The 27921-nt window shown below is 52.4% G+C and overlaps 6 protein-coding genes across 6 annotated transcripts; 5 read left to right on the top strand and 1 right to left on the bottom strand.

Annotated features, from left to right (window-relative positions):
* Positions 1–735: 735 nt before the first annotated feature.
* M406DRAFT_254757 (uncharacterized protein) lies at positions 736–927 on the top strand (the record flags this gene model as incomplete). The annotated part of the gene is made up of 1 exon (XM_040916983.1): positions 736–927. A coding segment is annotated over one exon (192 nt), but the record flags the coding sequence as incomplete, so codon positions are not given.
* A 3831-nt stretch (positions 928–4758) lies between these two features.
* On the top strand, positions 4759–5162 carry M406DRAFT_70095 (uncharacterized protein; the record flags this gene model as incomplete). Its single annotated transcript, XM_040925314.1, has 2 exons — positions 4759–4996; positions 5056–5162. The coding sequence occupies 2 exons, from the start codon at positions 4759–4761 to the stop codon at positions 5160–5162; spliced, it is 345 nt and encodes a 114-aa protein (XP_040778954.1).
* A 1145-nt stretch (positions 5163–6307) lies between these two features.
* M406DRAFT_289279 (uncharacterized protein) lies at positions 6308–9819 on the top strand. The gene is made up of 3 exons (XM_040918845.1): positions 6308–6719; positions 6787–8822; positions 8967–9819. Exons 1-3 carry the CDS (start codon positions 6398–6400, stop codon positions 9711–9713), a joined length of 3105 nt encoding a protein of 1034 aa, XP_040778953.1. The 5' UTR covers positions 6308–6397; the 3' UTR covers positions 9714–9819.
* Positions 9820–10799: 980 nt separating this feature from the next.
* M406DRAFT_254291 (uncharacterized protein) lies at positions 10800–13984 on the top strand (the record flags this gene model as incomplete). Its single annotated transcript, XM_040916953.1, has 7 exons — positions 10800–10873; positions 11190–11389; positions 11450–11764; positions 11866–11975; positions 12036–12234; positions 12289–13563; positions 13644–13984. The coding sequence occupies 7 exons, from the start codon at positions 10800–10802 to the stop codon at positions 13982–13984; spliced, it is 2514 nt and encodes an 837-aa protein (XP_040778952.1).
* Positions 13985–15600: 1616 nt separating this feature from the next.
* On the bottom strand, positions 15601–17230 carry M406DRAFT_218030 (DUF300-domain-containing protein; the record flags this gene model as incomplete). Its single annotated transcript, XM_040915517.1, has 5 exons — positions 15601–15744; positions 15811–16891; positions 16956–17009; positions 17068–17085; positions 17148–17230. Coding segments are annotated over 5 exons (1380 nt in total), but the record flags the coding sequence as incomplete, so codon positions are not given.
* Positions 17231–17917: 687 nt separating this feature from the next.
* Positions 17918–27776, top strand: M406DRAFT_338653 (uncharacterized protein; the record flags this gene model as incomplete). Its single annotated transcript, XM_040921367.1, has 2 exons — positions 17918–17970; positions 18038–27776. 2 exons carry the CDS (start codon positions 17918–17920, stop codon positions 27774–27776), a joined length of 9792 nt encoding a protein of 3263 aa, XP_040778950.1.
* Between the last annotated feature and the right edge of the window lie 145 nt (positions 27777–27921).

Raw genomic sequence — 27921 nt, 5'->3', positions numbered from 1 at the left:
CACGCCGATAAAACCTCTCGCTCTGCTTGATACTATAAGAGCCTGACTGGCGCTTGACAAGATGGCACAATTATTAAACGCCCTTAGCGTTCATGCGCGCTGGCGTTCACCTCTCACTGAATCATGAAGAATCCACTTGAGATCTAGTTTTGTCGACTCAGGTCCGCGATAAGCGATACGATCGCTGTCCGTGAAGCAGGTTTTCTTCTTCTTTTCATTTTCTCTCGAGATCGCTGCATGTTGATCTTGTGACACGAACTGGGATGGACCCTCTTTCAGCCTTACGCCCTGAGATCTTCAGCGACGATGATTCGACCATCAGTAGAGCCATATTCTTGTCATGTGCTGGAGTGGTGGGGAAGGTTTAGTTCCACCCCGCGTTGCCCCAGAGCGTCTCACGGAGAGTGTTGTCTTTCCCCCAGGATCGCAGTGCTCCTCAGCGCTCAAGGGCCACTTCAAGTCGAATTGTGATATTCATGGCCCCCAAAGGTGTTTATGTATACAAGGACCTAATAATTCTACAAGACCTAAGTAATTCTCTGGTTGGCAAAAAAAAGGTGCAAACCGCATTTACCCGTCGTAGCAACATGCTTGACCAGCCATTTGGAATCCATTCCTATCAATGAAGCGATCTGAAAGAGCCCGAAGGCAAGAACCGACAAAATAACAAAGAGAAAATAACAAGAGAAGATTTTCCAAGAAATCGGACTGCTAGATAAAGAAGGAAAAATAGAGGACATGAAATCAATGGCAAAAACATACAACACCGGGTATTCGCTAATGGTCACCCACTTAACTACTAATCCGGCGGTTAGTGGCTTATTTAGGGGAGAGCAGACGGGATCCCAAGTTCTCCACTACCTATGGTCGTATGTGCTAAGACTTGCAAAATACAACATTATATATATAATATGTGTAATTCGCTAAGTGGTTACTTTTGGTGAGTATAATAATCTCTTTAAAGTATTGTCTCATGTAATTAGACCAATGACTGTTACCGACATCATTCATTACAAGCAGAGCAACAACAGAGACGGGAAAATACATTCACAATTCCCAAGTCACCTCGAAGATGCAGTCCTGTTTACATGTCATGCGCAGCCTCGGTATGACTGTCTCTTGGTCAAGTATACCTCAGTTCGTAGTGTCAATATCACTCACGGGGATGGTCAGCAGCGCAAGAGGTCCAAAGTGGAATTACTGATCATGCTTGGGGCATGCTAGTCTGTCGAGATATTGCCCACGTTCTAGGTCCTTGTGATATGATAGGCGATTATACTCTGTCGTCCTGGGATCCCCGGCCCAAACTTGTCTTCTTGCTCATTCATCCCCAAAGAGGCTGGAATCCTAGAATAGTGTACACTAGCTGGTGACTGCTGGACTCCTGGACTTGACTGTTCAACCCATCTTTGCAGAATTTAAACTGTACCCTCTCAAGTGCACATAAACATTCATGGATTGAGCACAAGAATGGATTGAGCACAAGAGCCATGTCGAGGTTGCCCTGATCTCATATGGCGAATTACTTTCTTTTTACCTTGCCTGATCACACGCGGCGGTGTTTCGGCGGATCTCCTTTTTTGCGATCTCTCTCCTTTCCCAAGAGAGAATCACAAAGGAATTAGTAAAAGTGAACCTGCGAATAGTTCCCAATATCCTGATGCCTGGCTGCATTGTCTAACTTGTTTAGGGGAGCTGCATCGTAAATGCAGCCAGTCTTTGACACAGTTGACAGCCTTTCTACGACCGCTGAGCCTATATCCAAGTAATCACAGACAAGTTGGTGGGATGACTTCGCTAAGCCCTAGCCAGGATCAACTTGAAGAAACCTTGCTTCGGTTCAACGTCTTCTATCAGGGCGAATGACGAGGAAGAAGAGACGGAGATATCCAAAATCTCATCAAAGAGCGGCGCTCTTTCCAGCCGACAGCCAGCTTGGACTCTCGTCCGCCTATTAGTTCGTTCTAATATACAGATAGCGAATGAGCCTCCTGTATGTCAGCCCTAGCTTGAGTCTCCTGTTCGTGAATACATCCGAGTATCCGAAAGGTCTGCCTAAACCCCCCCCCCCCCCTTCCCCCTCCTTTCTCTTTTGGCCCCCCTATGGGTTTTTCATTCCTTCCACGTGCTAAGCAACTGCATAAGCAGCCCTACGCAGGGGGCACACGCGTCACCAAGGCGAATACTACATTAGCCCGACATCCGGAGGCATACCCGTAGCTCCCGGAGCGTCTTCGAACTGGAAGAGAGCTGTCAGTTAGTTAGGGCCTTCATCTGACCACCTAGCACTTGAGGACCCGTTCAAGCTTGGGGATGATGGAGGTTGGAGGACCTCTTTGGCACCTTGACTAGTTAGTATTGGTAGTTGGGCTAGACCTTTTACATAAAGAGTCCGAGAGTGCGAGATCCGAGAGCCTCAGCCTTGTTTTAGTGGAGACCGGAAAACCTTCGAGCACAGGTAGTGTCAAGTAGTCTAACGCAATGGCCGAGTAGAATGATAGCAAAGGTTCGTGGCCACTTTTCAAACAGATTCAATGATGGATGCTTCACAAGAGACCTTTACACAACTGCCATTCTATCGAAAGAGATGAAGGCTATGTCGGAGAGTTAGGTGTGGCTTCCGCTTAGCATCATCAGGCATATTATAACCCATGTATGATCCTGTGGAGAGATATAAGATACAGCCAGTGTCGGCACAGAGACGGTCGTGTGATTTCCACGAATTCGGATGCTATTGGCCCTCGGGGCAACATTACCAAAGAGGGAATCTCAGTTCAAGAGTTGACCGGTTCTCAAGAAGTGCTTACTGTGATAGTTATCACGGGTTGGATTGAGAAGCGCCAGAGCGGCCGGGGCTTGCCAAATTTTCCAACCAGGGAAGACACAAGTCAGAATGGTAATCAGCCACAATTCAATATATGGGGTAGACGAGATTAGATGGAAAGATCATGTTGCAAGCAAGGCTTAAGACAGACCCCGAGTTACCCGAGATCTTACACGGTGGTGTTACAGATGTTTGCTAGATCTGAATGAACCTTGAGGGCCTTGCCAGAGACGAATTATAAAAGGGAGATGAAGTCAAGGCTTCCATGTCATGAACTGAACTGAACATTGCAAACAAAACTCAGAAACAATATCTCCAAAGGCCAATCAACCAATTGTTCATAATCAATATGTTTTCCTATAATAAAGTCTTCGTGCTGTTGACAGCTGCCTCGACGTAAGATGCTACAACTCACAAGATTACGAGACTCCCTTTCTTGTTGTACAATAGTTTGGAATCATGTCAACAGATTGCTAACTCTTCGTCCTTAGAGCTTTGGCTGCTCTCCAAGCCACCAGCCTCCCAGGCGAGCAGAAGTGCTCACCGACCGTCACGTCCGTCACCACCTCACTGCTCACTACGCCTCTGACCTGTCACTGCGGTCTTGAGACGGTCTGCACGCCCCCAGCCGTAGCCACCACGTCCCCGCTGCCCACCACCACGCTTCTTGAGGGGTGCACTCTCGACATAGTCATCGGACCCCCGAACTGCGGCCAGGTCTGCTCCTTCTGTGAAACCCCGACCCCGACCCCGCTGGCGCACAAGCGCCGCCCGAAGACAACTCCCACATCTCTCCCTGGCCACAAGGTCTGCTCGCCGACTTCCACGATCACTACAACCTCCACATACTCTGAACCGTGCAGTTGCCCTATTGAGACGCCTTGCTCTGCTGGGTCGACCCAGGTGGCCTCCCCGCTGCCCACGACAACACTGATTGAGGGGTGTGTTGAGGAAGTGATTGTGGGCCCGGGATGTGGGTGCCTCTACTGTGAGGCTGATGCCTAAAAGGTGCGGCGAAGGGACGTAGGGCAATTACATGCCATTATCACGGAAGGTGTTGGAGGGGGGGGGGGACAGCATCTAGTCTGCTGCACATTCAATGAGGAAGTTGAAGGATCACTTATAAGAACACACTGCATGTTGCTGGACGAAGTATAGGAATAACTTAGAAAAAGAGGCGACACTGTTCTATGAATTTTCAAAACATCCCGACAGTTCCACACCCTAATACCATGACGTGAAACTATGCTGTGGCAAGAGGGAGGCTGGATCTCCAGATACGCATCGTTGTATCCCTTCAGGTGGACCACTGGCGATGCTGATTTTTAGCAGTAGCACGTGTTTCGGGCAGGATTGCCCCGCCCCATGACCCATCAGGGCTTTCGTGTTCTGTATTTCAACCACAGTTTCGGGAACGGCGGACACTTTTGGAGTCTCGTAGTTTGCAGTGTCTTGTAATCCAGACAGGTTTAATAGTGCTGAGTCAACGGATGTCACATCACCGGGTCGGGCGTCACACAAATGAGACGTTGACATTGGGGCCGCCACGTTAACATGAGGATCCTTCGCGCCTTGTTCGTATCCCAAACAAGAAAAGGCTAATTAGCCGACAGACATCCAGACGCCCCGAGAAATTCTTTGCTTATTCCACAGACACGAATGGCTCTTCGGGTCCCTCTCGTATTGGGGTCTCAGCCTTACGGGAACACACTTTTGCATGGGTAGGATTCCGGAAGCGCTGGCTAGCAATGCACATCGGGAAAGTAGGTTGACATATATTTAAGTACGTGGTTTTCCTCTTTTGAGGTATCGAATTGTGAGTGCAAACGCTTCAGGTTGTTACCCATTAATCGGATAATAATTACATCATACCTTTGTGTCCTAATCAAATCAACATTTTCTTTCCACGTGTGGTATTTCTTCCCTCATTCAAGATGCGCTTCATGACCGTTCTCCTTTCGGCTGCTGCCGCCGCCACCGCTGCTTCTATCCCACGACAGTACGACTCTGAACTGATTGACTTTACAACCTGGGGCCTGATGGGATGCGACGACGACTACAACGGCTATTTTACCTACAACCAGTCAGCAGCGAATACCTGTATCGAGAAAGACGACATCCTTGAAGTCCAGTCGCTGTTCGTGCAAGAAGTATCCACCAGCTCATGCTCTTGTGCGTATACCAAAGATCGTTCTAGAGAGACGGGCCAAATGTGCTGATACTTTCGATAGTCTACGTCTACCAAGACACCATATGTGCCGTGGAGGCGATCCCGGTTCCCTTGAACGAATGCTTTAACATTATCGGCTTCGGGGCGTTCAAAATAGTGTGCCCTTGAGGGCATGGGCGGCATTTGGCATGCATTAGTGTCATCGGGTAGGAGTTGAACGACTACGTACTGCGCACCTAGTCTTCACCGCTCAAATGTCTCAAAAAACCCCCCCCCCCCCCCAAAAAAAAAGAGGAAGAAAAAAAAGGAGAGACTTGGTTAGACACATGCTAAAGTCGTAGAACAAACTTCTACAAGATCTGAGTTACTGTGGGCTGTGCAGTTGTTTAGGTTGTAGTATAATTCCGAAAAAAAAAAAAAAGAAATAAATGAACAATCACGGAGCACAACCGAGTTAGCTGTTTTTCGTCACTTATGTCTCGAAATAAAATTTAAGTGTGGGCATCCAGACCAGCAGTGCATGGCCGGGACGCTGGCGAAAGGTGAAGGGATCAGTTCCGGGTTTCTGCAGCGACAACATGAAGATTCACGTACATCGAACATGAGCCAATGCTGGCCAGAACTCAATTCTATTAGCGGCACATGCCCTGTGACATAAATTGCCACAAATGCTTTATCACTGACTTAGATTTGCCGACGGATTGGTGCCAGACTTGATGCATTACCCATGTTATGATATTTATACCTAGGTGCCTATCAGCCAGGTTCAAGGCAGCATACGCTTGACGCTCTTAATGTTCCCCTGCAAGGTCCGTTGAACCCTTCCCCAGCACTGGCCGAGCCACATGGCAATGAACAACACGGTCGAAGTCTAGGTGTGCGTGTCTCAAGGTAGGAACATACACGAATCGAGAGATTGGTATCCTCTGAAGGCTGAGGTAGCTGAAACTGTTGTGCAGGCTCGGTCAATGAAATGTTTGAAATCGAGTGGCTGCAGTCTTTTGCGAGATCATGCTATGCATTGACAGTGGCTGAGTACTTCTCGATGGGATATTTCGCAACGCAGTAATGCCGTGTATTGGTAGTGTACGAGATGACCAATGATAGGATACCAGACCAAGTGGTCTCTGCTGGAAATGCCTGCAGAATAACGAGTTGTTGTCAAATGTAGTAGGCCGTCGTGCCTGATAACCCCTGTCATACTGCTTACCCCGGCACCCTGGCCTTTTGACACCCTAGCACAGCGTGCCCACCCCCTGTAGTTGCCTCACTTCAATGCTGCTCGAACGTCCAACATGTGAAACACACATCTCCGAAACCTTCCAACCTCGACACCTTTTATCCAGACCCAGCATCAGGTTCCTTCGTGCTGATGTTGGCGCTGGGTTGCTTGAATCATCAGGATGGCTGACCTGGAAAGGACCGTGCTGGACTTCTACCAGCTGTCGACTCCGTACCCTGTCGAGTGGCCTACCGAGAAGGACAACAGCGATGTCTCCGAGGACGAAGATGCAGCCAAGAAGGCCAATCGGCGCAAGTCAAGATACCAGGCCCTGGAGAAAGCAGTCAGCAACAGGAACAGCCAGCTCCCAGGACACGAGAAGTCAGCCAATGGCGTCGGCAACATTGTGCAGAAGGACGAGCCAGACCCCTTGGGCACCACGGATAGTGTCGTGAGGACCTTGAGGCAGCTTGGTGTTCCTGTCCAAGAAGACCCGAGGCTACGTACGTGTGCAACCCTCAAATCTCCATTGTTGTAGCATGGCAGGCTTTCTGACCAGCCTGGCTGCAGGACAACGCTTTCTCATGTCCTCTACTACCTTCTCCCCCGCGCTATTCCTCTCTCAGATGCACGCGACGGCAGACACCCAGTCTCTCCTGAATGGTCTCGACGTCCTCTCGCAATCTATCGACCAAAAGAGCGCCTCCCTCAAGGTCCTTGTCGAGTCTAACTTCGAGCGCTTCGTTCGCGCAAAGGCGACTATTGACAACGTCTATAAGGAGATGAAGTACCGTGGTGCCGACCCGAACCCACCTGCACCTGCGAACCGGGCTCGCCCTCACAGCAGGCACGCGAGCAGGAACAGCTTCCGGAGCAGTTCTGGACCGGGCCTGCCAAACCCTCTGGCTCCGGACCCAAGAAAGAAGAATGCGCTGATCAAAGAGAGCGAGTACGGTGTCTCTGGCATCAAGGCTCCACTGCTCGATGTCTCCGCAAAGGCAGAGGATGTCTGGGGACCGGCTCTCGGCGGCAGAGACAAGGAAGAGAACCTGAAGATGGTGGCTGCGACCCTGGAGAAGTACCAGGAGTATGTCGAGACGAGCTCAGCTGTCGCAGAGAGCATCAAGCGGAAAGACAATGAGGCACTGGTGGAGGAGTATAACAAGGCGAGGAAATTTGCCGAGGACGCCCGTAGGATGACCCAGACGGGTTCTCAGGACAGACTGCCCGACGACCAGCTCTACCAGGTGCTTTTGGCTGCTCGTATGTGGCACGACGTACATGAACAGATCGAGGTCTTCAAACGTGAAACCTGGAAGAAGCTCGTCACCCTTCATACCGCACCAAAGTCGGAAGCAAGTGGGCGCCGGGACCAGCACATGGAACTCATCAGCATCTTGCTTGAGCTGGGCGTGGACGAAAACCCCATATGGATCTGGCTCCTCAGCCGCTATGATTACCTCAAGGCTAAGGTCGCCTCAACAGCAGAACGAACCAAGGTGGAGATCGAGGTTGCCAGACGGCGCATCGCCAATGCCGACAGACCCAAGCCCCAAGCGATCGCAAACCATGTCAAATCCATTGCGCGGCAGTCCATCGAGAGCAGGTCTCAATCTTTTGATTCTGCCGACATAGTGGAGCTCTGGGAGAGGATCATATCCTTCCTTACCAGCATGCTTTCCTCTCAGGGCATCATTGGTGAGGTCGTGGAGTTCTGGCAGACGGTTCAGGGGTTCTTGGAGGGCAGGTTGCAGAAATCCTTGCCAGCTGGATATAACGGCGAGTCATTCAAGCATCACGAGTTGACAAAACAAGGAGCAGCAGATCTACAAAAAGGCACGGTCGAACTCGTGGATGCCATCCGGGAGCACGTATACCTGTTCTTCGTCGGACCACCTCCAGACGATCTGTCAATGCTGCTTTCTCCTATGCCGTCAGAGCCTAGCACGCCTTTGACGGCCTCTCTCACTGGCGGTGGACGGCCGCTTACACCTAGCACACCCAACACATTAAAGGCACCTCGCACGAATCTCGACCCCGGCAGTATTCCCCCGCCATCACCTAAGCGAGGTGAGGCATGGGAGAAGTTTGCCTTCTGGCCTCCTTGGTCAAATTCCGTCAGTGGTGTACACTACCTGGCCAAGGTGCTCGTGTTGGTAGGCTCGGGCTCCTGTGATATGGCCAGTCTTGCGCCAGTTGCCGAAGGAGATGGTGCGGTACTCGACAGGTTGAGAACACTTGTTGGCTCTGCAAGAGACCGCTGTGTCACAGCCGTGTGCGCCGCTTGGAACAAGGATGCCGAGAACATCAAGTATGTCGAGGACTGGAGCAGATCGCCAGAGAGAAAGGACGTCACCAAGATGCCCGCGAGCTTCAAGGCTTTCGAAAGCGCTCTGCTCACGGGCATGCAGCAGATTTTATACATCTCAGATGCCATGTCGAGACCAGGCGCCGGGGATATTGTCCAGCCGCCACCAACAAAGCTTCAGCAGATGGTCCGCAGCCAGTATGTGACGACATTGTACAAGGCGCTGAGTGGTATGGTCGAAAATGCGGAGCGCTCCTCCCGGAGGTCAGATGATGAGTGGACGACTGAGGAAAGCTTCGTTGTCCACAACGGCGGCAGCTCGCGCGCGTCCAGCATGATCAGCGCGTCGACGCTTAACGCTGGTGACAGGGTCAGTTCAAACCCTAGCTCTCTCTCTCTCTCCCTTACTTGTGAAAAAGAATGCTGACACTCTGTGTTGTAGAATGTGCGCATGCTGTTGACCCTCAGCAACTTGCAAGCGCTGCGAGCCGAAGTCGTGCCAGGTCTGAACACGCAGTTCGAGAATGCCTTCTCCGTCAAACTGACGGATGAAGAGAAGAAAATCAGAGATGTACTGGGCCAGATCGACGCACGTCTATTCCAGTCCTACACACGGCCGTACATAGAGTCTCTTCGAAGCAGCATCCGGCAAGGCATCACAGCCGCAGATTGGGCGCCTGCTTCACCCAACGACAAGCCCCGGGAGGTGAGGCCATACATCTACAAGGCCCTGCTCGAACTGGTGCTGGTCCACTCTCAAGTATCCACTACCGCTGCTACGCTCACCAGCCAGGTTCTCTCGTACCTGCTAGAGCAGTCCTCGCGCGAACTCCTCGAGGCGTTCAAGTCCCGGCCGAAGTACAGCCTCTCGGCTCTGATGCAGGCGACACTCGACGTCGAGTTCGTGGCGCAGACGCTGAGCCAGTACATGACGGAGAAGTCTACCGAGATCCAGACGCAGATTTACCAAGAGCTGGACTCGCGGACGGACAATGACGCCCGCGCCAGGCTACAGAGCGAGCTGCCGGAGATGAGGAGCGTGCTTAAGAGGCTGAGAGAGGCGAGCAAGAGCGAATTTGCGTGCTTCCGCAAGCTGCGCCGTCGAGAGGCGGCGCCGGGGGCCTCGGGTGCGAGAGGGGATAACAGCAGTGTTTCTACCACGACTATGTCTATCGCTGGGTCGATCTGAGGTAGTGTGTGGTCTTGTGGGTTGGAAACGTAATTATATTGGGGAAACGAGCGAATAGAGATAAGTTTATATAAAAACGCTAATCCGTCTTATTGATGTGCCACTCAATTTCTTTGCTATGTATGAAGGAGAAGAAAGGGGGGGGGGGGGGGTTGTAATCAAAGTCGTGTCTGAGCGAGTCTCGGGCTGGAGGAAGATTGTGTATCTTGAGTGCCAAGTAGTGGTGGATAGCTTGCCAGCACCATTGTGGATCTCAGAATTGCCTCTCTGGTGTCGATAAATCCGACCCTCCATCAAAGTATGCTGAATCATTTGACTGCTTTTTCTCTTATTTCATTTTCTGTCTCTTCTTCCTTTCTGCAAGCAGCCCAGTCAGTATTCCAGTCAGGACAACTCCAGAGTAGTACACGCGTGGCCGTATATCAGCCTTGTTTCAGACACATGTAAGTCCTGGTTTGACAACAAGAATCACGTTCAGGAGCACACATGCTGTATGACAATGACTAGACACTGCCTCCTCATGATGAGGGTCACGAGCCTTGTTGTCCCTTGGAAGGATAGTAGGTGGAGAGAGAAGAGGCTTCGTCATGAGAGAAAGTCAGCGAAGCAGCTAGTCCCAACATGCACAAACGACGGCCACTAAGGTAAGCTATGAACAGGGACGAGGATCTTTTGGCCCTGCCCTCCACGATTTGTCAGGGCTTGTTGGGGGAAGGGAAAGAGAGAGAGAGAGAAGACTTGGCCCCATCCTTCCCTCCTTCCCGTCCCGTCCCGCCCCCAGTCCAAGTCAAGTCCACTGACTTCTTTACCCATTTATACCGCCTTTCCAAGTCCCTGCAGGTAGACCCACATCCTGGAAAAGGCGGTGTCGTTTACGCCGGCAGATTTTTTCCCTTCCCCATCGCAGTCGCCATCGCATCGGCATCGCGGATAACCCTGACGACGGGCCCCATCTACGAGGAGAATAATAGGTCTTTCCGAGGGCTGCAGAGGGGCCAAGCAAGCCGACCTTCCTCCTCCCCTCCCCCTCCAGGCGTGGGAAGAGAGACCAGCTGCCCCTCTGGTGGCAGTTAGATCATTTCCACGATGGGCCGCCTGCAGCATCCAGTCATCAAGCAGTTCTTCGACCGAGGAGAGAAGCTGAAGGATAATTCCAACCGGTGAGTTGAGTCCTTGTCAAAGTCGCTGGTTAGGATCCTCGTGTACTTGTGTACACACGCCCAGACTCTTTTGTTGCCCTTTTCTTCCTGTCTCTCATCATGTTTTCTTCCCTTCTTTTCCCTTATGAGTTCTTCTATTCTTGCCTTTCCTGATCTATTTAGGTGGCGTCTTTCATTTTCTGTCTTCTGATTTTCTTTGCTTCTCTTACAAGTGTCGAAATGGACGCTCATGGAACCTACATGCTGTCCGTTATCACGTGGCAGACACGACACGTATCGATCTGTCACTCGCAGCTGACCCATGTCGTAAATATAGCTATGTTCACAGCTGCAAACTCTGCGGCGAGGTCTTTAAGAAGGGTCGGGTCGAGAGCCTGAGAAAGCATATCACAAAGAAGTGCACCATGATCTCTTCTCAGGAACGCATCAACGCTGCCCTCCGCTTTGCCGATATCGATCCTCAGCGGCCGGAGTCGTCTCGGCAGGCCAAGCAGCAGTCACGACAAGCTCAGCACGGTCAGCAGCAGCAGCAGCTCCAGCAGTTCCAACAGCAGCAGCAGCAGCAGGCCCCTGGAGGGATGACTCCCCTGAACCTTGATATGCTGCCGCACCAACAGAGCTGGACCCGTCTAGAGGCTCTCGCAGAGGTCTCTCGCCGTATGGACCGTGACGATCGAGAGTTTGGGGAGGACGACGGTCAGGCTCAGCAACATCAGCACATGTCTGCTGCTGATCACATGTCTGATAGTCTCTTGATGAACTCGTCGTCCGGCGCTGCTGCGCATGCTGGGTCCAACCCATTCCACGTCCACGATCAATTTGCCTTTTCGAGCCCCCAGTCCACACCACAGAAGGACCAATCACAGCAGCTTCAGCCACAGGACAAACAAGGTCAGTAGTGTCCATAACTCTAAACATCATGGTCATCTTCTCCTCTACAGGCAGCACTAAACTAACGCTTATCACAGTCACCATCGACTTTGGCAGCCCAGTTGGTATCGAGAAGCAGGCCCGCCCTGCTGATGAGGTTCTAGACTCCATCAACAACCCCGCCATATCAGTCGCTACTGCAGCCACAGCACGGCTGAATACAGGATCACTGGTTGATCCTACGCTGTTCGAAGACTATGATCGGAACCCCGAGGAAAACCTCCGCCAAGAGCTTGCCCGAGCTATTGGGGAAGCTTCGCGCGGCTCAGCCACACCTCCTCTTCCTCCTCCTCCAGCAGCCTCCCACGTCACAGCACCTACAGGGCCATTTCCGACGATCAACAATTTTAGCACGGACAGACAGACGCCAGCGCAGATGGAGACACTCTCTACATTCAGCAGCGCACTGGCAGCAGGCGACGGCCAGTCTAGTTCACTTGGTCTACAGCAGGACCAATCGCCAGCTGCTCACAACCAGCACTCAGGGCCCTCTACAGGCCATGATTCCGGTCCCGCACAACTGCCGTGGGGTGAGTATACATTTGGCGCAGGTACGAACGAACCAGCGAGGCTTCCCGACATACGCCCGATGATGGGGGAGCCATCGCGCTCCGTCTTTCGCGTTGATCGAAACGGCGGCCGAGGACGACACGCACGGGCTCGATTTTCGGAGCCGCGCAGGAGGGAGGTCCAGAATATAAGAAAGATTGGTGCCTGCATTCGCTGCAGGATATTGAGGAAGACGTGCTCCGATGACACCCCTTGTCTGACCTGTCGCAAGGTCTTGTCCCCTCGCGTCTGGCGCTCTGGCTGCATCCGCACCAAGATTACCGAAAAGATAGACCTTTTCAATGCTCGCCTTCACGAGAATCACCGCAAGGCCGAAGTTGATACCTGCAAGGCCAAGTGGAATACCAAGTATCCTATTGTTGTGCTGCAGGCCACTCATTCAGATGCCGGTACTGTCCTTGGCTGCGAGGCACTCCTCGGCACCGAGCCTGCTGCGATTTTTGATCCCACGCTCGGCAGGGAGTACCAGACTGTCTTTCCAAAGGTTGTCATGATCGATCCCAACGATGACCTCCCCGACAGGATGCAGACCTATGTCAGCGAGATACTGCCAGAGCTCATCAGCAGGGAGGAGTCTGTCTTCTCACGCATCACCCTCGAGACAGCCCTCGACCTGGCCAACAGGAGGCATGTGCCGGAGCGGAGCCTGAAGCTGGCCCTCGAACTCTGGGCATGCGTCGAGGTCATCGATCGGGAGACGAGCTGGAAGTTCAACGTTCAACCCTGTCCCGAGATCCGAGATGCCATCGCCGGACCCATCACGAGAGAAACAGACGAAGACGTCTACAAGATGCTCGGGCTGCAGCTCACGGCGGCCGCCGAGCAGAGAGCCGAGCTTGTAAGCAAGGAGCTCCTCAGACACCTGCAGCGCGATCTCCAGGATGGACGTGCGACTATTGACGAGAATATGTTTTTCGCGGTACTGTTACTACTCATCAGCGTGGAGAAGGCCATCTGGGCGTTCAAGGTCTGGGAGCAGATCTCTGCAATTCAACACGGCTGGCCTCACCCTAGCAAGCAGCCGAGCTACTTTATCGCACAGGGCGACCAGATTGCTGAGCTCTTGCGCATGCTGCTACAGATCCGCAAGGCTATGCCTAAGGTGGAGGTACGGGATCGTGACGGTGTACTCGTGGTTGAGGATTATGGTTCCACCTATTCCTCGTACTTTGATCGAGTCAAGCTGAAAGGTAGAGTTCAACCCGCTTCATGGGAATTCCGAAAAACCGGTGTATAATGAGTGGCGCTGACCTTTTTGCCTTTGCCATAGCTGCCAATGTCATCAAGCGCCGACAGGACCCCCCGTTCAGACCCACCAACTCGCGAAGTCTGGAGCTACATTTCTGTTCGACGATCCTCCTTCCGGAGCATCTGCTGCCCTCTCAAGAGCAGCCAGAGCCTTCGGCCCAGGCATCTGATGAGGCCTCAGCTGCCGACCCTGCTGCTGCTGCTGCTGCTGCTGCTGCTGCGGGGAACATTTTCCAGCAAGAATCGCAGACCAACGCACAAGACTTTGGTCAGGGCAGTGGTGACGACCAGGACGGTCTGCAGGCTGACTCTGGCTCGCAAACACCACAGGAGGCTGCTGTTGCATTCTCATCTGCTGGATAGAATCCTGCAGGATACGACGCGTACGACTGGGATTTATAAGGCCATGCTTTATAAATGATAGGGGCCCATGACACCAAGAATATTATGGATAATGACCACACATTTCGGAAACTAGCAAGTTTTCATCTTTTTCTTAGTTGCCGGGAAATCTGAATGGATTCAGTAGGCCAACCCTGTATACTTTTTTATGTTTTTGCCTGGGAATCAATGAGGCTCAGGCTTTTGATGGCAACCTTCAAGGCTCTGTGGAGTCCTGGTTCTCTATAGGGCCTGGAACGTAACGCATGCATTTCCAGGTGTTTCGGAGTCTGGAACAGTTTGTGGTCCATAGATGGATGGCCGCTTATTCAAATGCATCAAGGAAGTGGTTGATTGGTTCATGGAGAGACTTGTTAGTGCACTTGGTTTTTTTTTTTTTGGTTTTTTTTTTCTACGTAGAGATGGTCAGAACATCCTACACGAGCAGGTGATCGATCCCATCACCCATTCCTTTCCTCACATGTGGCCCCGGGGAGGAAAGGAAGAAAATTTCAGTTTTTCCAATCTCTATTGACCTTGGAAGAGATACAAAGATTTAGACCCCCCCCCCCTTGGCTCTCTCAACAGGAAACATAAGGGCGTTTGTATGCAGAATAGAAGAGAAAGAAGAGAGTTACCTTGATTCCATCCGGGCTTATGGTAGCTGTAAGTGGTGGCTCCTTCTTGGTGGGCGATAGTACGTACCCAAATACTACGACTATTCTTGCGCTTCAAGTTTCGAGCGGGTTCCGAGTATAGAGTCTGGGTAAGTTTTTTCCATGGGTGGGTGGTTTGTCACGACTCAACCAACCAATCAATCATCATGAGTACCTCACAACGCACACCAATAATGCTATACGATAGCAACATGACTACCGAATTGTGCTAGACGCCACGCAACGCCAGATGATGCATTGTTACCACCAGTGCGTGTCTATAAATATCAAGAGAAAATTAAAAGGAAAAAGACCGCCAACCCTCCTCATCTGCCTGCGCGCAAGAGACCCAGTATAGAAAAATACCACAGAATATAGAGGGTATCACCAAGGCTCATTCAATAACGTCTTTGCTTCCTTGCTGTAATTTTCACAATCATTCCAAAAGAGCAAAGAGAGAAAAAGAGAACAGGAGCAGAATAAAAGGGGCCCCATGCCCGAAGATTGCTTGCTGTCTTAATTTTTTTTTTATCGGCCCCATACATTCCTGAACTCATCCGAGCCATCGATGGCCCCGATCGGGGTCGTGACTGGAGATGGGCTCTCGTGCTCCTCATGCGCCTCCTCCCATGCTTTCGAGCCCTCTACCAGCGGTCCTTCGTTCTCGACGTCCTTGACTCGGCCGTCGTAGCCTGTGTGCTGGGCAGCTTGGAGATATTCTTCCGTCAGGGTATTGTAGTCCTCATTCGCGGTTCCGAAGCCCGATGGGCCTGCGTCTTCCTCGTGGGGGAGGGGTGGTGAGGGTTTCGATGCGGGAGGAGATTGATGATCATCCCGGGTCTTGTGGACTTGGGCTGAGGGCTTCTGGCTCGAGCCGGCGGAGTTGGGTGAATTCTTGCCTTTGCCTTTCTTCTTGGACTTTGATTTTATGAGGTCAGTGCTGGGCGTCCTTGTCCTTGGCGTTGGGCGTGCGGTCGATGGAGACGATGAGGACGATCGGGGCTCGATACCAGGCAGTCGAGCGAAGCTCGGTTGTGGTGTAATCCACATGTCCCGGTACGGTTTGTTGGCCGTCACGACTGGATACTGTAACCAAAAGTCAGTTAAGATACTGCCCGTGGGAGGGCAGGGGCGCAGATTGCAGAGACTTACGTTCCAGTCGCCAAACTCCAGCTTCTTGGCCTTCCGATATAGTCCCTCCATCTCGTCATCCAGAGTAGGATCCTCGTCTAGCGCGCCATGCGTCATTTGCGCCCTATCCCGACTCGCCTCGCCGCGCAGCAGGGAGGTGCCCTCGTTGATCTCGCCAGGGCTCGGCAGCCAGTACTTTCCCTTACCGCCCCTCTCGTATCGCATGCCTGCCTTCAGCCTCGCCAATCTCGACTTCGAGTCCTCGTGAGCCATGACCCTGTCGCTCGCATCAAAGTAGCGATACTTGTACTTGTCTCCACTAAAGGTCTCCTTCGAATCCTCGATCAGATCCCGGGGCCCGAACGCATCCCGACAAGCATACCAGACGGGCATCCGAGCCGCAGACAGGCTATTGTCTGCAAAATCGTGCCATGAGAATGCATACCAGTGCGCCACGGCGAAGATGGGCATCTCGAGGCAGATCAGAGCGTCCTGAATCGCCGCCGCCAGGTTGTCGGGCGTGTAGCCCTTGACGTCGTCCGGGATCGCACCCAGCCAGACCAGGATCGAGAGGGCAAAGCCCTGCCAGTAGGACGCGAAAATGATGAGTTTAATGCACAGGAACTTGGGCACAGGCCGGAAGGGCTTGAGGTCGTCGTGCATGCACACCCAAAACAGCCCGAGCGAGTACAGGCTGACCGTCACGCTGATGTTGTAGATAATCCCGCTCCAGAGGTAGCCTGAACTCAGGCCTATGTAGCCCTCCTGATATGTTCCAGTCGCCTTCATAACGATGGCGGAGATGCCCAAGATGGGCTTCAGCCAGGCGTACTGTAGAATGCCACGCTTGATCGCGAGGAAGGTATATGGGTCGGAAATATCGACGCGGGACAAGACATGGTTCAGGGGCCACAGATGATTGACGGGGGCCCGGCCGTGGGTGAGGACAATGAGAGACCGCTCACCGCCGAGGTAGTTGATCAAAAGCTGGAAGAAGGTATAGATCGTAAAGGCTTCGTAGATGTCGCGTATTGGATCGACAAACTGTGCGGCTGTAAAGGAGACCAAACTAATCCACGAGGATATCGAGTAGATAGGCACCCTGAGAGTGCGTACTGTGTTAGGCTCTTACTCCTCGATCGTAATCAGAGGCCGATTAGACTTACATGAGCAATATGCGCACGACATATCGCTGCAACAGCGGTTTCCTGTAGTTTTTGCTAGAGGGGTATCAGCGTGGCGATCGAGGCAGTGGAGTAAATCGGGTTATCGACATACGTTTGGAGCCATATTGATCTATGAGAGGACGTGTTAGTAACTTGAACCCGGTAACCATGCAGATTCACCTCGAGACATACATCAGAGACACGATAGTTGCTGATAAGGACGCGACGCCAGCAACCACCGTGGTGGCGTAGGTGAGCTTCTGCCCGGTGCCTCCAGACATGGCCTCGCACGTCAAACGGTACGAAACAAGAGGAAGAAGTGTAGAGACAAGAGGACAGTGCCCTACAAGTACAAGGTCATCATCCTTGGAACCGTGGTGATGGGTTTTGAGGTAGTCTGGTGGTGGTCATGTGCAGGATGGGGGCAAATCTGAGGAGGAGGAAGACTGACGACTGCAAAACAATATGAGAGGCACATGCTTCATCAGTTTGGGGAAGCAGGGAAGTGCGCTGTATTACAGCACAAAATAGACCCCACTATCGGGTCAATGTTGGGGTAGCGTGTACAGAGGAGCAGTGATTAGCTGTACAAAATAGTGGCCCCAGGTGTCCAGCAGGGCTGCAGGGGTTGTCTGCCAGCGTTGAATGACGTGGGGCCAGTGCATGCTGAGCTACTGCACGACACCCCTGCCCCGAATTTCAATCTTACGTTGTACCTCCCAAACTCCTGAGCCAATACTTTCGTACTACACTGCAATGACTTTAACAACACACAGCACAGCTCAGGCTGCTCCGATTTTTAGACACTGCATCTCGGACGACAATTCCCTCCATTCGACCTAGCATGGCATGATCTGAGGGTATGGCGACGGTAATCAGCTCTATGGGAGTAGTTGACAGATCACGGGGAGGAGCGTGGAGTGCCACCACTGGCTGAGGACAAAAGACGATTCGTTACCACCATGGACCCAAGCATGACCGAAAAGAGTCCCTACGCGAACTCCGGGTTCAGCGGGTATGTTGAACTCCTATCGAAGAGGCTTTTCTGGTTCTTACATGCGCTGACGTTGCCACTCTGGCAGCATATTCCTCGGCTACTGCATCGTCGCCCTCGTCCTATCCGTCTTCTTCCTCGCCTACTTCAACAGAGTGTTCGCATCTCTGATTTCACTGGCTATCCGAACATACACCTGGAGAGCGTACGGAATTTATCTCGACATACAGGCACTGCAAATTTCCCTGCTCGGCGGGCGAGTCTTCTTCACCCGGCTACGGTACCATGGCAACAATGAAACCATACTCATTCAGAAAGGCTACATTACCTGGTCGTACTGGCAATGGAGGGTACGGGATGTCGGCATCGTAAATGAAAAGGACGCTGCCAAGGCGCAGGCAGATGGCAAGGACAACAGGAAGGCGAAGCTCCCCTGCCGGGTCAATGTCGTCGTATCAGGCCTCGAGTGGTTTGTCTACAATCGCAGTGCGGCTTATGACTCTGTCCTCGAGGGCATGGTCAGTGATGCAACAGACACGGCACCCGCTGCTGATGACCATGGTGAGAATGACAGCCATGCCAAATTGAGAAGGCGTAATGCAAAGATGACGACGAAGGAGGCTCTGGCTGATAGTGCAATGCGCAATCCGGCCTCAGCCCACGGGCCTCCTGGTGCAGATAGCAGCGATATCGGGTCCACGAAGCAGCACCCGACTTGGCAGAGTACTGTGCTCGAAGGAAATGGTGCGACTCAGTCTGAAAACCGCTCTTCAGAGGAGGAGCTCCCCTTATTGCTGCAGTTCTTTCCGATTCACCTGCAGTGCACCAAAGCTGCCTTGGTAATGGGCAACGAGAACACCAAGTCTATCATGATCGTCAAAGCTAAGGGCTTGACTGGCGAAATTGATGCCGTGGCTACAGAAACGCCTGATCCATATCGGCAGCTGTACAAGATCAAGTTGGACTCTCCTGTCATCGAGATGAGAGACAATGAGGATTACAGAGAGGACCAAGTTGAAAGAGCACTGCGAGAGAGACAAGCAGCCCAGGATTCCGAGCCACTGCCACGACGCTCTTTTTTCCGCAGATATCGCCGCAAGGCGTTGAATCAATTGCGAGATCTGGTACCCTTCTGGAGGTCCTCCGTTGAATCCTTCTCTTTGGGTGATAGGACACCTATCGCAACTTCAGATCGACAACGGCCGGGATCTGACCACTGGCAAGGGCTCACAAGGTATCTGGACGACCTTGAGAAGAATGAGCACCTGCGTTGGGCCTCTGTTGAGTACGCAGCCGAAAACACGGTGTTGGATACTCCAGAGGCTACTATCACAATCTATTGGGATACACCTAGCCTGGTGGCGCCTCGGCGATCGAACACTTTCGAGAGCGCAGTCGAGGGTGATCGAGCGGGGAACAAAATCAATGGGGACCAACCACCGGCCTGGGGAATCAACATATCGATCAAGGGAGGTTCTGTGAACTATGGACCGTGGGCGGACCGTCATCGAGCAGAACTCCAGCGCGTCTTCTTTCCTGGGCTCTGCAAGGACTCGCAACCGGCGAAACCCCTTCCCACTGGAGCCAGTCGGGTGCCTACTCAGTTCCAGCTGTATGTGGAACTCGACGATGAGGTGACACTGCGAGTACCAATCAGAGAAGAATCCAAAAATTGGAGATTCAGAGGCAAAGAACCTCCTTACAAGACCGAGAAACCACATGACAATCGAAGGACTAAGAATCGCTCGAAGCAGAAAGATCAGGCCGCTTCAGGTGCTTCCGAACGCCAATACGGATGGCTCGACGTCAAGATCGCGGCAAATGCTACAATTTCCTACCACATGGATATGTTTGCAGGTCCTAATGGGTTTTCGAGCTCTCTCGATCTCGACTTTCCCAAGACGGAAATATCAAGCAGCATAAATCATGAACTTTTGTGGCAATCTGGCAAGCAGCGCATCTCGTGTGAGATGCCCACTCCTTTGAAGTGGAATGCCCTACGTCAGTGGAGGTTTGACATAGATACCGAGGCACTCGATCTATTCATACTCAGAGACCATGTCTTCCTGCTCACGGACCTTGTGAATGATTGGTCAAGTGGTCCGCCTGCTGAATACCTCGTCTTCACGCCTTTCAAGTACTCCCTTGATCTACACTTCCGGAATCTAAATCTCTACCTCAATGTCAACGACGGCAACATCATCAACAAACCGACCGATCTCGAAGACAATACCTACATCACTATCAAGAGCCCTCTTCTGGATGCAAGCACCTGCGTCGCGATCGACAAATACAGACCGCCCAAAAACATGATACCCTTTGATGTAAAGGCCGAGGAGGCGTTCATCGACCTCCACGTGCCGCCGTGGAACACCCAAGGCAGCTTCCTCAAGTCCATGTCGGTGGGACACCTGGAAAACCTGGCTGTGGATGGTGAATATCACTACAACGCAATCACCTCTGCAGCGACGACAGACACACTGGTACTCAACATTAACGGACAGTCGCCAGTGGTCCACTTATACGGTTTCGTGATCAGATACTTCCTCAAAATGAAAGACAATTATTTCGGAGACGATGTTCATTTCAAGACACTTGACGAATACCAGGACATGTTGAGATTGAAAAACACAGACCCCGAAGCCGAGCTACAAGCGAGACCACCTCCGAAGAAATCCAACGATATGGATGTTGTTCTCAGCGTGAGAGCAGACGACCCCAAGGTGTTTTTGCCTGCCAACCTCTACTCCGCGGAGCGAAATGTTCAGATCGATGCGTCAAGTCTCACTATAGATCTTCGTTTCACGAACTATTATATGGACTTGGACCTCGTTCTCAGCCCAGCACACCTAGCTCTAGGACGTGATGATACGGGAACTGCAACTCCTCTGAGTACAAGTGCCACGACTGAACTCTTCATAGACGGTGTCAATGTCTACGGCCATCGCGTCTTCGGTTTGCCGCCTACCGAACCTACATATCTCTGCAACTGGGACATCTCCGTCGGCGCGGTGACAGGAGAATGCTCTGCTCAATTTCTCATGACGCTCATGTCAGGTGGCAAGGCCTTCGGGTTCACCTTCGATGACGAAGAGAATGCACTCATCCCTGCGTCTGCTATCGTTCTCTACGATGTCACATTCCTTCGTGTATTCGTGCAGAGTGTCAAGCTTTGGCTCCACGTCGAAGAGGCCGCGTTTCTCTTCTCAACCGGTTCCGTTGACGTCAAATACAATGACTGGGCAAGGTCTCATTACTCCAAGAGGGCACACGTCAAAATTCCAGATATGGCATTATCTTGCGTGAACGCAGAGTCTGTCTCGAAGCATCGAGCACGGCCCAACGATGCTGTTGATCCGGATCTGTTGGTTCGGACCAGTGTCCATTTGGCAATAGTGGGACGCAAGTTCGACTTTTCGAACCAGCGCAGACTACAGCAAGAACTGGTCAGACGTGAAGACCAACGGACTCTGCGGACTCCATTTCTTGTCCTACCTGGTCTTCTCGGAGAACACGTCCCAGTCCCTGTCGATCCACCAGCGCAGCCTGTACCACCAATTCCTCAGCCAGTATCTGCAGAAGCCATGTCAGATGACAAAGCCTCTTTTTCGACCGGCAGCACCTCGCGGCGCTCGAGGAGCCTCAACCATAGAGCATCCTTTCTAAGTTTAAGCAGCTCAAGCCAGAGCAGCGTTAAGGGACCGGCCTCTACTCGGCGCTCATCTGCATACTCAAGAACGCTAGAGAGCCGACAGCCTTTCTCCCCAGTGGACAAGCATCATACAGGGCCGCAAACCTATCACCGGAGGGAGGCCTCAGGGTCGACTGATCATCGATCGGCGTTTTATAGTGCCTATGGGGACTTCGGTGATGGTAGGGATCCGGTTCACAATACTGTTGCGTTTTCTAGCCAGTATTTCGCGCCTTACTTTCCGCTCGAGACAGTCCAACCAGATACAGCAGAAACTCTTGTTCCCAGCATCGAAGTCGACCAAGATAGTGATTCAACTAGCACCAGATTTGATCTGGACGACATCGATCCAAGTGCATTGAAAGAAGACAGAGCCTATTCCAGCATCTTAGTTGAATTTCCGACAGGTCTCACCGGCTTCGTGAACCCAGCTGCTGCGAGACACGTTGCATCGTTGATGTCGGCACTACAGCTTTCTGAGCCAGAGGATGTGCTCGATGCTGTACAAATCGAAGCGATGACAGACATATTTGGGAAGCAGAAAAAGCGGACGATGAATGGATCCATCACCGACCTTCATCTGCGGATTCCTCGAGCTAACCTACGCGTCCTGAACTCATCTCAGCTGGACTCTTCAGAGCCACCCGAGGAAGAGCAAGACCAGTATGATTTTCATATAGGCGAGCTGGCTCTTACGACGAGGACGGAGACAACATGGGCCGATCCCTTCGATGCCAGGAGTCTCCGTACTAGACACTCTTTCCACTCCAAACTGGGTTTATTAGCCATTTCGGCTGCAGAACGGCTGGCTGCCCGACTCGACGCCCACGCAGCTGTGAAAGCGCAGGTTGAGAATGTCATGGTGTCCATGGGCTCTAAAGACGTCACCTATGTCGATGGCGACTTTGGAGTCATCAACTGCAGCCTGTCATCCGAGAAGATCGAGTATCTTGCATCGCTTGTCCACAGGACAACAACGCTGGCCTCCGAGCTTGGAAAAATATTCTCGCCCGCCATGTCCAGGGAGGACAAGCTCAAAAAGTTTCTTATACACCGACTTGTTGCCGAGCGCCACAATGCTATAGACCCGGCATTCCTAATCAGGCCATCGGCGGTCCTGCGATCAGTGAATGACCATCTACGAACATATGATTCGTGGAAGCTCATCAGCCGGCTTCGACAGATCTGGACGACGTTAGATACTGCCAGGCGCGCTACCCTTCGACTTGACTGTCTCGGGTCAGCATTCGATATTCCCAGCGACGTCCGTCAGCAAGTCGTCAGTGGCTTCCAATCTTGGAGGAGCTGGGATGTTGGCGACATGGACGATACGGAGCTCATACAACATGTCTTTGGCAAAATTCCAAAGGATGAATCCGACTCTACGGGATCGAGCTTGCCCCTTCTCGCTGTGATGCGTCTTCGCGATGTTCGCCTTGTCCTTGATCCTGGTCCAAGACAGAACGAGATCATGTTCTCCGACATCACTACCAGATTCCAGGATAACGGGTCGTCCAGTACAGAGAGCGACCCAGATGTTGAGAACAACAACACAGCGGGTGCTGCCTCAGTCATGGTGCTTAATGTGTACTGTGGAGAAGCCGCCGTGAGACTGAACTGGGATCTCCTCGAGCTCGTCGATGATGTCCTCAGACTCTACAACAGGTTTCAGGACGATGAGCATCAGCAGTCCGAGGGCTCTCATGAAGGCCATTCCTTCAAACCCGGCAAAGCGATTCACATTGCCGTTGCTGTCAGCCGTGGAGAAATTGATTTTGATGCTATCAATCTGAATGCTGCCTCCCTTGCGAGTGGCATGAAGGCATCTTTGCTCGTCAGGAATGGCCCAAGCGGCAGTCAAGATATGGATTTTGTTCTGGGCTGCAACGCGGTGACCTCACTGATCCGGAGCCACGGCCAACTTCTCGGAGTGTTTCAACTTCGTGATCCCGCGGTCATCGCGTCCCACACGCTTCAGGCCACGGAAACAATCGACCGGCATACCATCAAAGCATCTGCAAGCAGCAAGCAGCTCACGTTTGCAGTCGAACAGGATCCCACTGGTCTTCTGGAAGTTCTTGATCTCCTAGTCAAAGATGAGGCAGCACGGTTTAATCGGTTGCTGGCGCAATTGCCTTCTTCGCCTCGACCAAAACGATCAGGAAGGAAAATTCGGGATCGACTGTCCTCCTTCCGAGTCAATGTGGCAATGTTCCTCGACGAGTACCACGTCAGCATCCCACTTCTGCAATCTCTCACATATCGCATGGCTGGTGTTGTTGCCCGCGTTGCGATGGCTGCGAACTTCGGCAAAGAATTGATCATCGATTTTGACATCAAGGAGAACTCTCATGAAGTTCAAGCCCGGGTCAACAACCACTTGCGGTCTCTGTCGTTGCTGCAAATCCCACCGCTGAACGGCAGAGTAAAGTACCGCGTGGGTGAGAGTGAACACTCGATGTCCACTGTCGCATCAGTCGAGCTCATCAATCTGGATGCATCATCGGTCTACAGTCTTCTCAGTGCTTTGAATCGCCCGGAAATGTCCAACGCGATCAATGATATCCAAGAGCAAGTGAAGATGATTCAGGGCCACATGCGTGAAACTTTCAACACCGGTAGCCGGCCGGCGACTGTTGTGCAGGACACGCCATCAGAGCAGAAAACGAAATCACCTATTGTCTACGTGGTCCATGTGACTTTCGAGGGATTGAAGATCTTTGGCAACTCGCCGCTCAAGTCTGAAGTCGAGCCTCTGGCACACATTTTGTTCGGCCTGGGTCGCATCCACTTGAGAATGACAAACCGTCCAGAGCCAGCGAGGCCGATTCTGAGTAACCCAGAGATCTACATTGATTTACAGGGGGTTGAGTGGAAGATTGCCAGGGGGGTTGAAGGCAACTTCCGCACTTGCGGCAGCGTAGCCTTCAGCGCTCTCATCACGGCAACAGCGCACTTGGCCGAAGACGGCTCAGAGCAGAGACATTTCAACATTACCACTGATGGTTTTGACGTGACACTTTCACCTGAGACTATATCAACGTCTGTGGATGTAGCTGGCTACATGAATGACAAGATCAAGGACCTTGATACTTCTCGTGAGCTCGAACTGCTGCGGAAGTTGAGACAGACAAAGCCGAAGATCACGTTGAACGATGAACAGGAGGAAGAGGATGACTCGGACTTCTTCGACTCTTTTCTTTCGTCGGCCAGATACAACTTCGAGATCCGTAGGATGCAGATCGCTTGGCTTGTTCTTACGGACGCGCAAGAGCCATCATCCCAAGGAAAAGAAGATCTGGTGTTTAGCTGGGACAGGATCCAGTTCGGGACCCGCACCAAAAACTCAGCCAGGCTGTCCGTTGAAAATCTCCAGGTGCAGACGGTTCCTACCGACCAAGACAAGAACGTGCGCCCGGCCAACTCTGCTTTGATGCCGGAGATTGTTTTCAATGTAGCTTATGTGTCCACGGCAAGCACTCGCCGGATGGCATTCCAAGCCGTCGGAAAGTCTCTGGATCTGCGCCTAACCTCAGGCTTCGTCATCCCCGTGGCACATATCGTCGACTCGATCAAGCTGTCCGTCGACAAGGCCAGGCAAGCGACTCAGCACTGGGCGCCTCCAAGAAGGACCGGCCAGCAAGTTGAAGCCCCGACGCAAAAGGCTGCTCAACCACGCCGTACGCTTTTGGGCAACAAACCAATGGAGTCACTCCTCCTGGATGCGGACTTCGCTGGAGCCAAAGTATACTTGATTGCGAAGAAAGACACCGACGACCCATCGCAATCATCTCGAGCTGGACTTGCTGGGAAATATGGGCAGTTCACGACCGATAGCAGTGGAAAGGGGACCGTGATGAAGTCTCCTGGTGTCGCGGTTAAAATTGAGTACAGGGATTCGGGCAAAGAGGATCCATCGCTCTACGGCGAACTCATGATTGATGCTTCTGACAACACCCTTAACCCGTCGTTCGTGCCACTAGTGATGGACCTCACTTCGAGCGTCAAGGAGATCGTTGGCAATAGCGATTCCGAGGAGAAGGCCGAAACACCAGCAGTCCTCGTTACACCCAAGCCTGCCCAGGAGGACTACCTTCTTGATCCGAATGCTGTCATTGGGCGACTAAAACTGAATCTTGGTCTGCGCATCTGCAAGCAGGTCTTCACGCTCAGCTGTCAACCGATCGCGCGAGTCGAAGCCACAGCCTCCTTTGATGACGTGTATGTGACCATTAACACTGTGGCTTCTGCCGATCAAGGCAAATTCTTTGCTGTCTCTGGAGCGATCACCAATCTGCATGCTTCCGTTCGGCATGTGTACTCTCGAGAAGAGACGGGCCATTTCAAAGTGGACTCCATCGTTCTGTCACTCATGAACAGCAAGCATGTGAGTGGCGTCAGCGGCTTGTCCGCGATTCTGAAATTTAGCCCCATGGGCGTGTCGGTGAACACGAAACAGCTGCAAGACTTTTTACTGTTCAGAGAGATCTGGTTGCCGAGAGACGTTCGCCAAAGCACGTCAACAAGCCCGGTGGCCAAGCTACAGACGGAAACCTCCCAGGGCCACCTCGTACAGAGATATCAGCAAGTGGCGGCGACTGCAGCTTTTCCCTGGACAGCCACGGTATCGATGGCAGCGCTCGAGATTAGTGTCGATCTTGGCCAAGCCATCGGCAAGTCCAAGTTTGCGATCGAGGAGTTCTGGATATCCTCCAAGAAAACCACAGACTGGGAACAGAATCTTTGTATGGGATTCCAGAGAATTGGGGTTGAAAGTCAAGGGCGTATGGGCGGATTTGTGGCTCTGCAGGATTTCCAGCTGCGAACTTCGATCGAGTGGCCAGAGAGACAACAAGCCCTGGTGGAGACCCCTATGATCCAGGCGTCGGTCACGTTCAGCCATTTTCGCGTCAAGGCTGCCTTCGACTACCAGGCCTTCCTCGTCGCCGACATCACGTCCCTGGACTTCCTCATGTACAACGTTCGACGCTCACAGGATGAGTCAGGTGACCGGCTTGTAGCGACTCTTAATGGTGAGGCTGTGCAAGTCTTTGGAACCACGACATCTGCTGCCCAGGCTGTCGCCCTGTATCAAGCTCTCAAGAAACTTGTGGCAGAGCGACAGGCCAGCTTCGAGACCTCGCTCAGAGAGATCGAGAAGTTCATGAGGCGGGGCTCCGTCACATCAGCCACTGCTATCGTTCAGAAACCGTCCATTCCAAAAGCCAGAGACGATGAGGTCTTGGCAAGGGCGCCCATCTCTCTAGATACCGATGTCGTGGTGACACTCAAGGCACTCAACCTAGGCATCTTCCCAACCACCTTCTCGGATCACCAGGTGTTCAAGGCGGAAGCAATGAATGCTCAAGCGCGCTTCGCAGCCTCTCTGGATGACCACCGGATCCACAGCATTCTAGGCCTCACCCTCGGGCAGCTACGCATCGGCCTCGCAGGCGTGAGGTCTGCTGGTGCGCCCAAGGCCCTCAGCGAGCTCTCGGTCGAGGACGTGGTAGAGTCTGCGACCGGGTCCCGCGGCGGGACCATCCTCAAGGTGCCCAAGGTCGAGGCCATCATGCAGACGTGGCAGACCCCAGAATCCCCACAGATTGATTACATCTTCAAATCAGCCTTCGAGGGCAAAGTGGAAGTTGGGTGGAACTACAGCCGTATATCGTTCATCCGGGGCATGTGGGCAAACCATAGCCGATCATTGGCACAGACCTATGGAAGAGAGGTTGCGCTGACCAGCGCGATCAAGGTCACTGGTGTGCTCCCAGAGCCAGCTCCATCATCGTCTATGGGGTCACAACAGAAGGAGGAGGAAGAGAGGAAGAAGAAAAAGAAGGAAGAAAGCCAGCCGCCGAAGGAGAGGAACGGGAAGAAGGAGGAGCAACAGGGCAAGATCACAGCCGAGGTGGAGCTCCCACAATCCAAGTACGAGTATCATGCCCTGGAGCCACCGATTATCGAGACGCCACAGCTGCGCGACATGGGCGAGGCGACGCCGCCTCTCGAGTGGATCGGATTGCACAGAGAAAGACTGCCAAACTTGACGCATCAAATTGTGATTGTCAGCCTGCTGGAGCTAGCGGGCGAGGTTGAGGATGCGTATAGTCGCATCTTGGGAAGTTCGTAACGCCTCGCGTAACTACTTAGACACAACACTCTCACTCTTCATAGGCATCCTGGGCAAAGCGACGGCGTTTTCCCCCTTTCTTTCTTGGGTCCAATCAACGGTTCAAGTCATTACTGGAGTTTTAGCATTGGAAAACTTACCTGGT

Source organism: Cryphonectria parasitica (genome assembly GCF_011745365.1).
Source record: "Cryphonectria parasitica EP155 unplaced genomic scaffold M406scaffold_3, whole genome shotgun sequence".
Classification (NCBI taxonomy): Eukaryota; Fungi; Ascomycota; class Sordariomycetes; order Diaporthales; family Cryphonectriaceae; genus Cryphonectria; species Cryphonectria parasitica.
The sequence above is the reverse complement of the archived record's forward strand: the minus strand, read 5'-3'. Positions and strand labels throughout refer to the sequence as shown.

Bases quoted from the DNA above. Each gene is read 5' to 3' on its own strand.
- M406DRAFT_289279 (XM_040918845.1), top strand. From the start codon at position 6,398: ATGGCTGACCTGGAAAGGACCGTGCTGGACTTCTACCAGCTGTCGACT. The intron at 6,720-6,786 runs GTACGTGTGCAA...GCCTGGCTGCAG, and splicing joins CCAAGAAGACCCGAGGCTAC to GACAACGCTTTCTCATGTCC. The intron at 8,823-8,966 runs GTTGTCCACAAC...TCTGTGTTGTAG, and splicing joins GGACGACTGAGGAAAGCTTC to AATGTGCGCATGCTGTTGAC.